At 52.3% G+C, this 15,651-nt stretch overlaps 2 protein-coding genes across 3 annotated transcripts; one reads left to right on the plus strand and one right to left on the minus strand.

The window, feature by feature from the left end:
* Nucleotides 1-1,320: 1,320 nt before the first annotated feature.
* On the minus strand, nt 1,321-9,515 carry PSMD13 (proteasome 26S subunit, non-ATPase 13). Its single transcript, XM_074918142.1, has 13 exons — nt 9,334-9,515; nt 8,744-8,822; nt 7,826-7,860; nt 7,693-7,748; nt 7,289-7,332; nt 6,958-7,044; nt 5,981-6,152; nt 5,434-5,513; nt 5,224-5,349; nt 4,527-4,589; nt 3,568-3,648; nt 2,818-2,934; nt 1,321-2,100 (listed from the first exon to the last, which is right to left on the minus strand). The coding sequence occupies exons 1-13, from the start codon at nt 9,426-9,428 to the stop codon at nt 2,005-2,007; spliced, it is 1,131 nt and encodes a 376-aa protein (XP_074774243.1). The 5' UTR covers nt 9,429-9,515; the 3' UTR covers nt 1,321-2,004.
* A 66-nt stretch (nt 9,516-9,581) lies between these two features.
* On the plus strand, nt 9,582-14,859 carry SIRT3 (sirtuin 3). Of its 2 annotated transcripts, XM_074918522.1 has the most exons (8): nt 9,585-9,847; nt 9,955-10,069; nt 11,167-11,364; nt 11,884-12,116; nt 12,273-12,373; nt 12,574-12,735; nt 13,067-13,276; nt 14,706-14,859. In XM_074918522.1, exons 1-8 carry the CDS (start codon nt 9,805-9,807, stop codon nt 14,724-14,726), a joined length of 1,083 nt encoding a protein of 360 aa, XP_074774623.1. In that variant the 5' UTR covers nt 9,585-9,804; the 3' UTR covers nt 14,727-14,859. The 2 variants fall into 2 exon arrangements, with proteins under 2 accessions (XP_074774624.1, XP_074774623.1); XM_074918523.1 differs by lacking the exon at nt 13,067-13,276 and having other exon boundaries at nt 9,582-9,847.
* The last annotated feature ends 792 nt before the right edge of the window (nt 14,860-15,651 follow it).

Below are 15,651 nucleotides of genomic sequence, written 5' to 3' on the forward strand. Positions count from 1 at the left end.
AGAACCCTCAGAGCCAAGACAGCAAACTAGAAAAAGCAAAGTACACAAATTCCAGTAGTAATTTGTTAGCGACGCCAGGGAATTGCAGTGATACAGCACACTTCACATTTGCTAGTAGCCATGGTAAATGATTATGCCAGTAGCTATAGTTACCATATGGGAACAATCGCAAGGTCAAGCAAGAGCAAGCTTTGATCTCCAAACCTTAGAAAACAGGTGGAATGTCCTGGACCATCAAGAGAATGTCTGGGATTGTGTTGAGGATGAGTTGACAACCTGGCAAAGGGACTAATAAATTAATTAACTTGGCAATGAAACTAACTTTGGAGTGTCCTTGCAGTAAACTGCCTTCATTATAATACTAAAACCCACACCCTAGGTCAAAAAGCCCCCTGCCCAGGTTAAGACCCTTCCCCTGAGCGTGTGTAGGAGTAGCAGTGTTATATAAGCTATATTATCAGTACATGTTAATCACTAACCAATCAGTATCTAATAGACATATTTGAAAAGTACTAACCCCTGATTTTTGTGTATAAAAACAGCACAAAAACCTGCTGGTGGTGTGCTAGATTTGTGAAAAAGTCCTCTAAGCACCCAGGCCTGAATAAATAGTGTCTCCTGAGCATGTTAAGATGGGTTCTTGCACGTTGGGCACAAATCTGCTTCTCCGGTAACAAAAGCGGTACCTAGAGCTCTTGAGTCAGAGCAGTGACGAGACTGGCGCTGGGAAGCAGGAACTGGCCACAGATACGCTGGCAGCTGCATTTCAAAACCCCCTGACATCCCGAGGAATTCAGCCAGACAGGTGAACACGAGTGTTCAGTCCAAAGTCACTGTTCAGCCCCCGGGGCAGTTCCCTTTAGTGCCTACAGCGGGGAGTTACACATCCCAGCAGACACTCGCAGGGAGCCCCTGCTCAGATCTGCACGTGTCCGATTCTCCCCGTGCAGTTATCGTCCATCCCTACAGACATCGCAGCACCAGTCAGGCAAAACAACTACATAACAGACAGCTTTTAAAGAAACAGTTGAGACAAAAGCAGAACAAAACCTTATTGTCTCAGGACTCACTTTGGCCGCTCCAGTCAGCAAGACTCAACTTGGGAAGAGGCATCAGGATTGCAAAGGAACTCAACAAGGAAGTACATACCAAGGTAGGACACGCCAAGTAAATTACATACTAATCCCACTGGTGATTAACAGGCTGTTTAAGTCTCCGTTGTTGGACAGAGGGTTTTTGTACCATGAAATTCAAAAGGAAGCCTATTTTTAAACAGATCAGAGGCTCAACCGCAAGTTATGAAGACAACAAACACAGAACTACAGAAAAGGGAAGGCAGAGAAGTTTATTCCAGCAATACTGCTGCACCTCACTTTAGCACAAAGTGTTCGTAAAAGACAACCACCCCCAAAAGTATATAAAAACACATCCACTAAACGGTAATCCTGGAGAAAACCCTTTGATGGAGTAAACACTCCCTCTACTGCAGATGAGGAGGAGGGGTTGTGGAGAAAGAGGGCAGAAGGAGAAAGATGGTTTGGGGAGTGCTGCCTCTGGGCTGCTGCAGGGGCCGGGGGAAGGCCGTGCCCTCCCAAGCCGACACTGCTACAGAAACACCACGTACGAGGGCCAGGCCCCTCCTGCGTGTTTTCACAAAGGAGCCTCTGCTACTGCCCTACCCAAACGTGCAGCCAGCACCGCAGCCTCCACCCGTCCCTTCACAGGACCGACCGACCCACCGCTGCGGAGCCTTCGTCCTCCTCGAGAGCAGGACGGCAGCTCTCACGGCCGGCGTCGCTTGTGGTAGCGCATAGGGAAATCTTGACTCCAAGCACCAAAGGGTTACACAGCAAAAGGCCACTTACTCCTGTGAACAAGCGTCGTAAAGCTGCTCCCCCCTCTGCCCACCCACCCCCCTCCAGTAGAACGCGGTACAGTCAGTGGTCGGAGCGCTGCTCGCCTCGGCCGCGGCAGGAATCGCTCTCCCGGGGCGGTGCCAGGGCTCTAGGTGAGGATGTCATGGGCTTGGTGCTCCACCAGCATCTCCATGCTCCTCACGTCCGTGCACCAGAACTCCAGGCGGTCTTTCATTCCCTTGATCTGCAAGGCAAGCCCACAACCTCCTCGGTGCCTCGACTACTGCAAACACCGACGCTCACGGACACTGGAGAGCCCAAACAACCTCTCAAAACCCCCCACCTCTAGAAAAGATGCTCCTCAGCATCTTCTACCATCAAAGCAGGAGCGTTTAAGCTTAAATGGCAACACAAAGGAACTGTTTGCAGTTCCATGTACTGATTTCTTTTTCTTCACATAAAGGCACCCTATACAGTCTCCTAAAGTTACAAGGATGAACCCGAGAAGCTCAGCACCTTTGTCCTTATCACCCCAAGCTTCTCTCTTCCCCAGGCAAGCATCCACCTGTGACCCAGAAACACGACTCTGCCTCATGCATTTAGGCTGGAAGCAGCCACACAGATGTTCACGTCCTTCTGGAAACGTCACAGCATTTGTGCTTCACGGTGGTTTCTGTGGCTTTCAGAAGAGAAGTGTCACTAATATCCCATTCTGTCTCCTGACGTGTTTGTACTTACTGCAGAACAGATGCAAAAGGCACCACACCGCCAAGGTAGGAACTACAGGTGTCAGTGTAAGGAACAAGGAAAAGCTGATATACTCCCTCGTTCCCTGAGCATCTTTGAGAAGCACCAAGGACACTAATTCTGACAGTGACCCTTTACAGTTCTTATTTTAATTCCCAGGTCACCTTACAACAAAACAAGGTAGTACTGCCTTAATATCCAAGCTGGCCGTTACCTGTTGTAAATCCAACACGCGTGGTTGTACCCACGTCATGTGCACCCTCTTATCGACTTCATCAATGCTGCCCTTCACCAGGCCCACCGAGAGCGCCTTCATCACCAACAGTTCCACCTAAAAATAAAATAAATAATTCAGGGAAACAATGAAGAATCACCCAGTTTCCCCTGCGATTAATACCACGATCAGGAGGCTGAGAACTTGGCGGCACTATGAAGAAGTTTTATTTGTTCAGCCTACAAGTGGCAGCTTGGGGGTACCTCATCAGTCTTCTAGTACCTAAAAGGAAGTAACATGGAAGGTAAGAGGTACTATTTTCACAAGGAGGCACAGTGAAAGGACAAGAGACCACAGGCAGGATTTGCTTCAGCAGGGATTCCATCTGGATAACAGAAGAAAATTCCTCACCGTGAGAAAAATTAAACATGAGTGACATTTCCCCTCACTGGAAATACTCAAGCCAGCTTGGCAGGGCTCTGCATAAAAGGCCTGCTTTCATGCAGGTGGAAACAGATGACCAACATAGCTCTCTTCCAGCTTCAGACTCTGACTAAGAACCTTCAAAAATTTATTTATCAAGAAACAGGAGCACCAAGCAGTTAATTTCTTCTTAAAAAAGTTCTCCAAATGCCCAAGAACAGGGAAGAACATTTCTACTTCAGGTCCACCTATGGGAGTCGGTCTCTCCAGACACTCTGAGAGCTTCAGAACTTGGCCATTAATAAGTTTGTCTAAACTTGAACTCACCTCATTCACAGTGACCTTGGCACTCTTAGCAATCTCTTCAAAAGTGAGCTGTCTGTGATTGGCCGGCCGGGTGAAAGTCATCTGAATTCAGGTAAACAAAACAAAGTAGTAAATCCCCCAGTTTTAGTTTGTTCCAACAGTGCGCACAGCATCCTGCTGAGCTCTTAATCTGCAGTAGCAACTCCATTTCTCATATTTAATCAAAACACTTCAAAGAAAAATGTATTTATGTCAGCAGCAAGGAGTCGTACCCCTCCCTTGCTGCAGCAAGCAGCAGATTTCCTCAGCAACATCATCATCTCCCAATAAAGTTGATCAGTCTGTGCTGATACCTCTCAGTGCGTATCAAACCCCTGAGATAACACAGCACCTACAGGTGGTAAAACCCGTGCACAGTAAAACACCTGAAGTGTGACATATACACACACATTGGCACGTGGGTGTGTATAAACATATGTTACACTTTAGATAACTCAATATTTAAATTTTTGAAAGAAATCCAGGGCCATGGAGGTTTATACACCAGTATGATTTGGTCACAGCAGAGCCAAAACCTTCAAGTGACAGGAAAGAAACTGTGTAAACATTTAGGGTTACCCATCAGGGAAATCTTCAGCCCTCAGGAAACCGAGATTTTGGAAACCTTTGTCAAACTGGAAGATACTTTAGGAGTTATCATTTCAGACACATCTTGAAGGCACAGAGCTTGCTCTCTCCCTCCCCACCGCCACATACTGCCTGAAAGGGCACAGAAGCTACAGACCAGCCCCCAGCCCAGGTTCTCCCCAGAAGTATTTGCCTCTGACACCACCAGCAGGCAACAGCTGCAGGCAACTACTCACCCCCAGGAGGGACCGAACACACCCAGAGACGAGAATATTTACCCGGGCTACCCCCACCAAGAGGCACTTGGGGCAGCCCTTCCCCATTTCCCACGTTCAACATGCCACAGTTCTCACCTCCATAAGACACAACAGCTGAATCTTTTGCAGCAGAAGTGCTTCATTTGCAGCCAGATCTGGCTGTAAAATGATAGAATGGAATAAGTTTGTTCATTATTACTTTTTTCTCGCCCCCCACCCCAGAGGAGAACAGCATGCTACACACAGGAGTAAGCCACCTGGGGACCCACTACCTTCATTTACGAGGGAGAAGGCTATTACTTCCCACCCACTACCTGGTCACGGTTCTGTAAAACTGCAGAAGAGCTGCAGAACGAAAGGCAGCGCCTCACATTGAAGGACACAGCCTGGCACAAGCGGCCACACGAGTCAACCTGTGAATTACTGCAGTGCCAGTGGTTTCCGATACACCCAGCGCAGTTAATATCCAACAGCACCATTTTCCTCAAATGGCGAACACAAGGGGAAACCACTATTTCACAGTGGAAGCAGCTTAATCCTGGGAGAAAATGGCATCATGGAAATGAAATCAGAGGTTATCTTCCCATGCAGGGCTGCATTGTTTTTGTTTTGCCCCGATCATGAGCGATTTCTCTTTATGTTTCTCAATTAGTTGGAGTGAAGCCGAAAGAATGGTACATATCAACACAGAAGAAACATGGACTGTGAATCACCAGTCAGGCCCACAGCACCCAAGCATCCTCTGTTAATAGCAAGTCTAAACCTTAAGCAAAACAGCAACTCATTTGCTCACCTGCTGACCCCACGCCGACTTCAGCGCCTGAAACGTCTCCACGTTCCCGCTGTTGAAGGCGTAAAGGGTGTCAATCAGCCACTGCCGATCGGTGCTCCGCAGGGACTCCAGCACAGGGTGCATGAGCTGCAGAAACCAGGCGGGACCGTGTTAAGCGTGTCGAATCCAGTCCTGGTCCTCAGTAGCTGAGGCAGCACAGCACCAACTTACCAGCTCCCCAAAGTTATAAACACCTTCTCCCAGGAGCCCTGCTAGGCCCAGAGTAAAGGCTCTCTCCTGCTGCTCTGATACTGAAAAAAACAAAACAGAGAAAAAACCCCAAACAATATGAAGCAGCAGTCTAAACCCCATCAACCCCTCCCCACCCTCTTCTCCGCACCTGTATTAAATCCCTCCCAGCTCTCCTTCATATCCTCTCCCAAGCCTGATGTCCAGAAGCCCGCAGTGACCACCATGGTAGCACACTGGGGCCGCTTTCTGAATCCATAGGAAAGATTTTTTGGAAAGTCAAAGCAGTTATCCCTTCTGGTGGGAGCATGTCCCCCCTCCCATCACCTCAAGGCAGCTTAGGAGCAGAATTCTACTCAGCCATTCCTCTTGGGGGTTCCTCTTTCCAACTAGACCCTGACTCAACCACAGCAGATCCAAAACAACTTTGAGAAAAACCTGTTCTCTGTCGAGGGAAATTATTTAGATTGAGGTGATGGAACAGAGAATGAAAACTGGGGCTTTCTGTGCTTGGCAAAGGAGCAGTTACCTGGCAGATCTTTAACATCAATGCATCCCAGGAACCGCAGAGCATCCTTGTAGTACGAGGCGTGGTTCCCAATGGTCTGGTAGTACTTGCTGGAGAGGTCATAGAAGCGGCTGTGAACCGAGGTCACGCCTGGGAGATTGTTCAGCATCTCCTCAACCTCCTCAATGGTCTCCTAGAGGGTGAAAACCTGTTTGTTACAGGCAAAGGTACAACCCCACAGGCACCTGCTCGCCCAGGAGCACAGGGGTTACCACATGCTTGTGCGGGCCAGCGGTTACATCCACAGGGTAGTAATGCAGATGACACCTCAGCCAAAGCATCAGAAATAAAGCAATGGCATTCTCCTTCTACATAGTGGTTACATTAAAAAACCCCAAATAACAACTTCGCTGCTATACTTATATATCACACACATGCTTTAAGTATACTTATACCCACCAAACTTTGTACTTGCTCTAAGAGACATCAAGCTGCACCACATGACAAAAACGTCATCTTAGCTTTAAGAGACAGTTCTAAAATAGCCAAGAGCTGAAAACCCAACATGCTTCGCACCAGAGGTGACACACTACTTCAGCCCTCACCCGCAGCTTGGCACAAGCAGCAAGTACACCACTGAACTCAGGAGAGCCCCTGGGCTGGGACACATCAAGCCATTGTCCCTCTCTCCCGAGCCACGTGCTTGCAGCTGCAGTAATCAGCCACAGGCAAGCAACAGCACCTCAAGGGCTACGTGCATCAGAATCTTACTGAAGCTTCAGAGGTTTGGCCATAAGTGCTACACACATCTTTATGGCCAACAAGATGTAAAGCAGAATGGCAGGTCTTCCCGGAAACTCCAGGAGCTGCACATTTATCACCTCCTCCTTCCAAATGGGAGCACAGACGCAGCCCCGTCCACACTGCAGTACCTGCTGAGGTGTGTCCCAGCGCTCCAGAACGCCCCAAAGCATGAACTGCCCAAGGCATCCCCTCACCTTGGTGACCTGCAGGTCTCCGATGTTCAGCTTGAGCGCCCCGATGGCAGTTTTACACAAGATGACAGCTTCGTCGCTGCTTTTTACCTGCAGGTACACAAAGAAACACAAAGTTTAGACAGCGTTAGTTACCCCTGCGGCCAGCTGGGCTCCTCAAACCCAGGCTGCGGTGTTGCATTTCATTAACGTGTTCCTGCACTCAAATACAGAGCTGGTCACTGAGAAAAGGAGTTGGTACTCTCCAGCACACACACACAGCTGCCTTCATGCAGGCTCATATGCAAAAGGATTCCTGGAGGCGAACTACCAAAAAGAGCAATTGCAAAAATACCTTTTCTCGAGTCTTTTCCAGAAAAGTAAGGGCCACATTTGGATCTGAAGTAGAAAAAAAAAAGCAGCAATATCAGGAATTCCTGTGGAACTAAATCTCAACCTAAAAATATATCCTTTTACTGAATTCATGAAGGCTGGAATTTATTTTTCCTACAACACCACCCAACCTTCAAAAGGAGGTATATCACAGGTCAGGCTTTCTGCTCCCCAGCCATTTCTCTAGCAAAGCAGCAGACTCGCTGCTCTAAGTAGCAGCAGTTATTTAAGCTCTCTGAGTTAGTGTTTTCCCTTTTCCATACACCAGAAAGGCAACAGCTCAACTGAAGATTTAGCTGTTAACTAGTTAAATTTAACGGGCTTCAGCTACTAAAAATACTGCAAGTAACTAGTAAGGACTCTTACCTGTCATCTGTCTGACTACATGAAGAATGATCTCTACCAGGGACAAGGGGTTCACCCTAGAACAAAAAACTCACTGTCAAAACAGTCTCAGTCAACAGCAGTTACCTAAGAACTTGAAGGCAAACAAACTCACCTGTGCTCAAACTCACTGATGAAGTTCTCATAAAGCTGTAGGCACAAAGACACCAACAGTCAGGGCAAAAGGATATTCCATTTCAGCTACAAAGCTCACTTTTCACTGTGTTCCAATTCATGTTTCCACCAGAGCACTGGGCACCCAACACTGAAATGTCTGCACTTTACAGAATCCAGGAGCCCAAAATCGGTCATTTTAGGTAATTCTATCTCTGCAGTCTGCTTCCAACTGCAAGGAGTGAGCCAAGAAACCCATAGGCTGGGTTTCTACAACAAAACACCTGCCTGCTGCCTGTCCTCAGCTATCACTGTATAATAAGCACAGGCCAAAAGCTCTTAAGTTTCTCTCTGCATACATTCAGAGGAGAGATTGCCTCTAGGAACCCACTACCCTTTTTCACAGCAATAACTGGCTCTGGGAAAATGAATTTTAACGTAACAAAGGAGAGCAAAAATACATGATTACTTGCAGCACACAGAGAACATGCAACTCTGGACTGAGTACATCGTTGCCTTCATAAACAGAAGCAGCTCCCAGAGGGGTGGAATGACCCACTGACCACTCTGAAGCATTTGTGAGCACCTGACAACCCATCCTACACTTGTAGTTGTAAACTCCTTGTTACAAAAGGGAAAGAAAAAGGCTTCCCCTGCACCATCCCCCCAAAAAATAGTAAATTAAAGAATCATTTTGAAGCTTCTAAAACTGACACATTTCATTTCAGCAGAATTTTCACACACCAACCAATTCCTGCATGCTCATGTCTAGTGCATAAAGCCCAGAAAGCTGAATTCACCTAGTTTAATATTCTCCACAGACAAGTCACAGGCTTCTTATTTTTCACTAGTACAGAAATACTGCCACTCATCTCTGCTACAGAAAGATAAAACCCTTGGGAATAATCGAGCACCTCACCTTGATGAGTCCATCTCCTTGCGCAAAGCAAGGGTCCTGAACAAAGTCCAAAACTTGAAGAGTCAGCTGGTGCCAGAGTCTTAGGAAACAAGAAGGTCATTCAATGAGTTCACACTTCCTTCACACGAGCTCCTCAACTCGTGCCCTGTCCCGCATTTCACACGCGGACCCTGTCGAGCCCGCCCGGCCCCGTGGCTGCTATGACTAATGACAGAGACAAATCAGAAAGCCGGTGGCAGAGCCCCGCCAGCCCGGGCACTAGCCTACAGCAAGCCCAAGAGAAATAACACGGAAATCAGCTCCCCGGTTTTCCACAGCGACGTACGTGCAGGATAAATTACGAGAAGGGCACCGGAGCGGCCCGCCCAGGGAGGGCTCCTCAGCCCAGCACCCCGCCCCGTCAGCTCCGCGCAGCCGGAGGGGACCGTGGAACCCCTGTCTCTCCGCGGGACAGGCTGGGCCAGCGCACGCTCGGCCCGGGGAGGTACTGGAGCCCCAGGACGGGCGCGAGCCAGGCCGGCCCCGCCGAGGGCAGCGGCCGCCTCCCCGGGGCGGGTGTCACCACAGCAGCCCCGCACCCCCCGACTCACTTCTTGTTGTAGAGCTCCTCCAGGCGGTGCCACACGGCGGCCTGCCCCGGCCCCGAGCTCTGGCTCTGCTGCAGGAAGCCCGGCACGTCCTTCATGGCGGCGGGAGGGACAGACGGAGGGAAGGAGCGAGAGAAGCGGCCGCGACCCTGCCGGCCCCGCGCTCGCCCCCGCCGGAAATGCACACTCACTTCCGGCGCCGCGCAGGGCACGCTGGGTACCGCCGGGCGCCGCGCGGGGCACGCTGGGTGCCGTAGGGCGCCGCGGCGACGGCCCCCCCTGCCCCGCCCCGCAGTAGCCATGGCAACGCCTTGCCCCCGGCCTTATCTCTCCCTCCCCAAACAAACACCCCCAAAGTCCCCGAAACGACCCAAAACAGGGGAGGGGGCCTGTGAGGCGGCGTCGCTGCCGGAGAGGCGGGCGCGCTTATTCGGGGCATTGCGGTAGCGGCGCGGCGGGATCGTGACCCCGGGCATGGAGCGGGGGGCGCGGCGCGGCGGCGGGCTGCTGGCGGCGGGTGAGGCCCGGCGGGCCGGGGCCGGGCCGGGGGAGCGGCCCTGAGGGCCCGCGGCTGCTCCCCGGTTCTCCCCCAGCGCCCCTCACCCGCTCTCTGCTTCCTCGCAGCATGGAGGAGCCTGTGGGAGCGCGGCCCCAGGGACGGCGGCGGCCCGAGGGGCCCGGCCCGGCTCTCCCTTGGCCTCGTGGACGGCGAGGGGGCGGCGGGCACCGGAGCGCGGAGGTAGGGCTGTCTGGCTTTGCACCCCGCAGCCCAGCGGGCCTCTGCCCGCCGTGGAGGGCAGCACCTCTCCCCTCTAAACGGGCAGCTGGGTCGCCATCTCTGCAGGCCAGAGCTGGCCGGGGAGCTCGAAGGGATTTTTACCGGAGCAATATTAGTGTTTGCCAGGTCGTGACTTGAGCTCCCCGGGAACCCGGGCTGCCGCGGCAGAGCCACGTCCTCGTGTCGATCGTCCTGAGGCCGCAGCCGATGCTTAGGCTCAGCAATTGCTGTTTGGGGGTTGGGTCCAGCAGCTCTCTCGGGTTGTCTGGGAGCAGCTGTTCCTCGAGTTGACCGTGACCCTGCTCAGCCCTGTCTGCACACCCAGCCGACCCCGGATTCCTTTAGGCCTTTGACATTTATTTCCCCATGGAGCTCTGGCAGGGCAGAATCTTTGGGGGAATGAGAGATGAAACTGTCCATGCTAACCTGGGCAGCATCACCCTTTTAGAAACTTTTTGAAATCTGGGACATAGAAAAGAGTCCTCTGTATCCCGAGAGCAGTGTAAATCCCCCAATATTGGACTGGCTATGAGGAGGTATTTCTTTGCAGAAGGGGTTGTTGGGCGTTGGAATGGGCTGCCCAGGGCAGGGGGGAAGTCCTCATCCCTGGAGGGGTTGAAGAGTCAGGTTGACCCAGCACTGAGGGATCTGGTGGAGTTGGGAATGGTCAGGGTGAAGTGAATGGTCAGGGTGAGATTAATGGTTGGACTGGAGGATGTTAAAGGTCTTTTCCAACCTGGATAATTCTGTGATTCTGTAAATCGACAGATGAGTCCCAGCGCCGCTCTTCCCACAGCCCTATGTTCACCCCCTGTCCAGAAAAACTCAGAGCGGTACCAGTGATTTGGTATTTTTAGATCTGCATAAGAAAGCGCAATGAAAAGCGTCTACTGGGGCATGGATTAGACTAACTTAAGCTTTCTCCTTGTTAAATACTAGCATACAGTCTGGCCACTTGAATAGTGAAGTTCTTGGGGTGGTTTTCTCTCCCTGAGCATCTTTCAGCCCCAGCTGCTGTCAGTACGCTGCCTGTCATGCTGTCTCTCTGTTCTGAGCAGGATCCAAGGGACCAGGCCCTTCTCCCTGTCTGCTGCTGCCGGCGCTGTGCTGGGAATGGGCCGGTGGGGAGCTGGTGGCGGGGAGCAGCAGCTCACTCTGCAGGATGTGGCGCAGCTGCTGCGGAAGCAGGAATGTCGCCGAGTGGTGGTGATGGCCGGCGCTGGGATCAGCACCCCCAGCGGCATCCCGGATTTCAGGTGACGCCTCCTTCACTTCTTTGTCCTTTTTCAGTGCTGGGAGGGCTGAGATCTCCACCACAGGTAACACCGGTGCCCACTACTCCTCTCGACCCTTGTTTTGTTAATCCGCGCCTGAGTTTCCGTGCCTGCGGATCCTCCTTCGCCAGCCAAAGGCAGCCTGGCCTCACCAGTCGGACTCGGGGCCAGTCCTTGGCCCGTGTCCTCACACCTGTTGCTTGATGCTGTGGCTACACTCGCTGCACCACTTTGGCTACCAGAGAAGAGCCCAGGTGGCCGTGGCAGGGGCTTGAGACGCTCACAGCTGGAAGAGAGCATGGTCCTCCCGTTCCTCCGTCTGTGGGCAGCCCCGCAGCCAGGGGAGCGCAGGGTGGCAGCGGAGCAGACCCCAGAGGCAGGTTTTCCGGTGCACAGCACAGAGCAGCCAGGGAGAGCCCAGGGACCTGCCTTGACCCGGCACTGTGCGGGGTGGTGCCTCTTTCTGCGTTCTGGCTGCCAGCCCCACTCCCCTCTTTGCAGGTCCCCAGGGAGTGGCCTCTACAGCAACCTGGAGCAGTACGATATTCCTTACCCAGAAGCCATCTTTGAGCTGATGTATTTCTGCGTCAACCCGAAGCCGTTTTTCACTCTGGCCAAGGAGCTCTACCCTGGCAACTACAGACCCAACTACACGCACTATTTCCTGAGACTCCTGCACGACAAAGGGCTCCTCCTACGCCTCTACACCCAGAATATCGATGGGCTGGAGAGAGGTGAGTTTTCCTCATCTCCCCGCAGCTGAGCACCAGGAGGAGATGAGGGCAAGAAGCAGAGTAGGAGGCGGGAGCGGGGAAGCACCCAGCAAATGTGGGGTTTCTGGTTCAGTGCCCTTGCACTGAGCCGGTCCTGTCCCATGCGCTGTGTCCCAGCTGCTGGGATCCCGCCCGATAAACTGGTGGAAGCCCATGGCACCTTCGCCACTGCCACGTGCACGGTCTGTCGGAGGAAGTTCCCAGGAGAGGACTTGAGGGTGAGCGGCTGCAGCGGGGCGTTGATGCACGGAGCAGAACCTGTCGCAGGCCTGTTACATCGCCCTCAGGGCCAAGAGGGTTGATCGAAGGGGACCGGATTGGGGCTGGATGTTGCTGCGAGGACACCTCGCAGTTCTGAGGCTGCTTGTGTGGGTTTGTGATGCCCCGTAACGAGCGGTACCGGGTGCTCTTGCTTCAGGGGGACGTCATGGCAGGGAGGGTCCCTTGCTGTCCTGTCTGCACTGGGGTCATCAAACCCGACATCGTGTTCTTCGGTGAGGAGCTCCCGCAGCGCTTCTTCCTGCACGTGACAGACTTCCCCACGGCAGACCTACTTTTCGTCATTGGAACATCCCTGGAGGTCTGGGACTGAGGGAGAACCCCCACTCATGAGACACACACGGAGAACAGGGCCTGAGGGGGCTCTGGGGAGAGAGAGGGGTTAGCAGAGAAGGCAAGAAACTGGATTATTGGTAAAATTGGAGGCAGCAGGGTAAGAAATAAGGTGCATGTGCTTCAAGAGACCCTCTGCAACCCTGGGGGGCACATGGCGAGCAGGAGTGACTGGTGAGAGCCGTAACCTGCTCAGAGCTGGGGCAGCTCAGCCCCACGCAGCAGTTAGGAGCCCGGTGTGCAGCGGGTTCCTGCCTGCAGGACCCCGTGGCCGGTGACCATCTCTCCCTGTCCCTCAGGTTGAGCCCTTTGCCAGCCTGGCAGGAGCCGTCCGCAGCCCCGTGCCCCGAGTCTTGATCAACCGAGACCTTGTTGGACCCTTCGCCTGGCGGCAGCGCCACAACGACGTAGCCCAGCTGGGGGACGTGGTCCGCGGGGTCGAGAGGCTGGTGGAGCTCCTGGGCTGGACCGGGGAGATGCGAGCGCTGATCCAGAGGGAAGAGGCGAAGGTGGGAGCAGGGCTGTGTGGACTTGCACCACAGACATGGCCATGCTTGCGGGCTGTGTTCAGAGAAAAGGACTGTAGAAAAGTACCAAAAGGTTAAAAAAAAAAAACCAAAGGCAAACCAAACAGCCCGAGAGCTATTCCCCAGAGGAGGTGCCACCGAGCAGAGGCTGAATGTTTCAGTGGTGCCAAAGGGGAGGACACGGATCTGCCAACCACTGGTGAACGTGGAAGAGGCCTGGCTTTGGGTTGAATGAGAGCAATTATGGGCTTCAAGTAGTGACCCATTCAGTTACTGTAAAGCTTTCTGCTGATTCTATCTGGCTTTTAGATTTGCTCCCAAACACGCTGAAAAAGCCCTGTAGATGGAGTTTCCTGGAGCTGGAAGTGACCAAACATAAACACCACCACCCCCCCCACTCCCCCCTGCCGTGACCTGTATCAGATTAACCCAGTAAAGCCCTGTAAGAGCCAGGGCTTCCCTTCGCCCTTCAGCCACGCAAGATGTGGGGGTTCTCCTCTTTAAGCAGCATGGCCCCCGGAGTGTGAGGAGACCAAAACCCAAAAACCCCGGAGCTGCTCCTCTGCTGAGCCCAGGATGTCGTTAACAACCCATTAATGTCAGTAATTGCTGAACTGAACCAAGGAGCTGAGCTTTCCTCTTTCTGGACTTTCACTTAATCACTTTGGTTTCATTTCTGGTCACTGGGAGAAATAAGGGATAGTGGTGACAGAAGGGAGGCTCTAACTGCACCACAGTGGCCAGATGTGTGATGAACAGTGGGCAGGAGTGAGGGTTCTTGCCCTAATTATTAACTAGACTTTCCTTTTCTTCCCCTGCTGATCACATATTTCCCTGGGCCCTTCTTGCATCTGTAACCCGAGATCTTCAGAAGGGAGAAACTGTAGGAGAGCAAGTTCTTAGCTACTTTGAGTTTAGTGCTAATGTCAATTATGCCATTACTTTGGTCCTGTTGGGAAGATTTTCCATATTTGGCATCAAACACTTTTTGATTTTTTTTTTCTGAGTTGAAGCAGAAGTTGTAACTTGTGGGCTGGGCCCCCTCCCGCTGGCTGCAGCAGGGCTGTGGTAAGGCCACAGTTGTATTTTTAACAGACACGCTACCCCTACACAATGGCTTTGACCCAAGAGAAAATCTGGCTTTAAGATTCCAATTTTAACATTCAAGTTGTTCTTATTTTCATCAGATTATGGGGTAAGAATGAATAGGAATCATTAGTCCCTTGGTCAGGCTTTTAATTTTTCACCACAGGCCCTTCTGCACTTGCATGAGATCCGCCCTTGGTTTAACGCTCATGATGCCCTGACGTGCTGACGGGGAGAGCACAAAGAGCGCGACGCTGGCCGAGCCGAGGGGGGCTGGAAGGTCCAAAACACCCTCACAAACACCACCTGGTCTTTCTCTTTGCAGCTGGATGCAAAAGACAACTAGGAGAGCTGGCTGCCTGCGCTCCTGCCACCGGAGCTTCACAGCCGGGGGCTCAGGGGCTTGTGCCAGCGCCTCAGACGAGCTGTGCTCCGGCAGCTTTGTCCTCTGGGCCTCCCAGCAAGGTCAGGCCTAACCGGACAGCGGAGTGGGGTTTCCAGCCCCCCGCGCCAGGCACAGCATCTGCTGGCTCCTCTCGCAGCTCCTCCTCAGATCTTCTCCCAGTGACGACCTTCCAGCTGCTCCAGACTTTGTGTTTATTGTTCAGATGGAATCTCTGCTCAGGGGACAAATGGTGCCATGGGGGGGCCACCACTCCTCCTGCTCAAGATGCTGGAAGAGTTTTGAATCAATGTAGTGTTAATTATTTAATAATAAAGAGTTCTAATTCTTTTGCTGATTTCACCTGAGGGGTTTTTCTGCAAACTTCACACTTTCCCCAGTGTTTGAACACATTCTGCACACCCCCCCCCTCTTTCACCTGCTTTTTAATTACTTTTTTTTCCTCTTTTAACCCTACACAAGTGCCTTTCCTCCTCATAGATGCTGTCCCAGGGAGAGGCAGTGTCACCCTGTGCTTGCCCCAGACCTGCTCTGCATATCACAGGTGCCTCCTCCCAGCAACAGGACACAAATTTCATCACAACAGAACACAAATTTCATTGCTCCAGTGCCCAAATCCAGCCATGGGGACTGAAGCCACACCCGGGTGGCCCTGGCTGACCCATCTATTGATCATGGGAACTGCTCCAGCGGCCGCCCTGGATCAGCACTGGCTCTAAACAAGCACAAGATGCAAAGAATTTTACACCACTGTTCTATTCCGGTTAATGCTAAACCACAAAAAAACCAAGCAAAGGGAATAAAAGCATTTGAGCATGCAGCTGTGTCTTAAGAACACGACACTGTTCTGGAGTTCTGTGCCTAAAAG

The sequence above is a fragment of the Athene noctua genome, chromosome 14, assembly GCF_965140245.1.
Source record: "Athene noctua chromosome 14, bAthNoc1.hap1.1, whole genome shotgun sequence".
NCBI lineage: Eukaryota > Metazoa > Chordata > Aves > Strigiformes > Strigidae > Athene > Athene noctua.

Bases quoted from the DNA above. Each gene is read 5' to 3' on its own strand.
- PSMD13 (XM_074918142.1), bottom strand. From the start codon at position 9,428: ATGAAGGACGTGCCGGGCTTCCTGCAGCAGAGCCAGAGCTCGGGGCCG. The intron at 7,749-7,825 runs GTGAGTTTGTTT...TTTTTGTTCTAG, and splicing joins ATCAGTGAGTTTGAGCACAG to GGTGAACCCCTTGTCCCTGG. The intron at 5,350-5,433 runs GTAAGTTGGTGC...TGGTTTCTGCAG, and splicing joins TTTATAACTTTGGGGAGCTG to CTCATGCACCCTGTGCTGGA.
- SIRT3 (XM_074918522.1), top strand. From the start codon at position 9,805: ATGGAGCGGGGGGCGCGGCGCGGCGGCGGGCTGCTGGCGGCGG. The intron at 12,117-12,272 runs GTGAGTTTTCCT...GCTGTGTCCCAG, and splicing joins TATCGATGGGCTGGAGAGAG to CTGCTGGGATCCCGCCCGAT. The intron at 13,277-14,705 runs GTGGGAGCAGGG...TTCTCTTTGCAG, and splicing joins TCCAGAGGGAAGAGGCGAAG to CTGGATGCAAAAGACAACTA.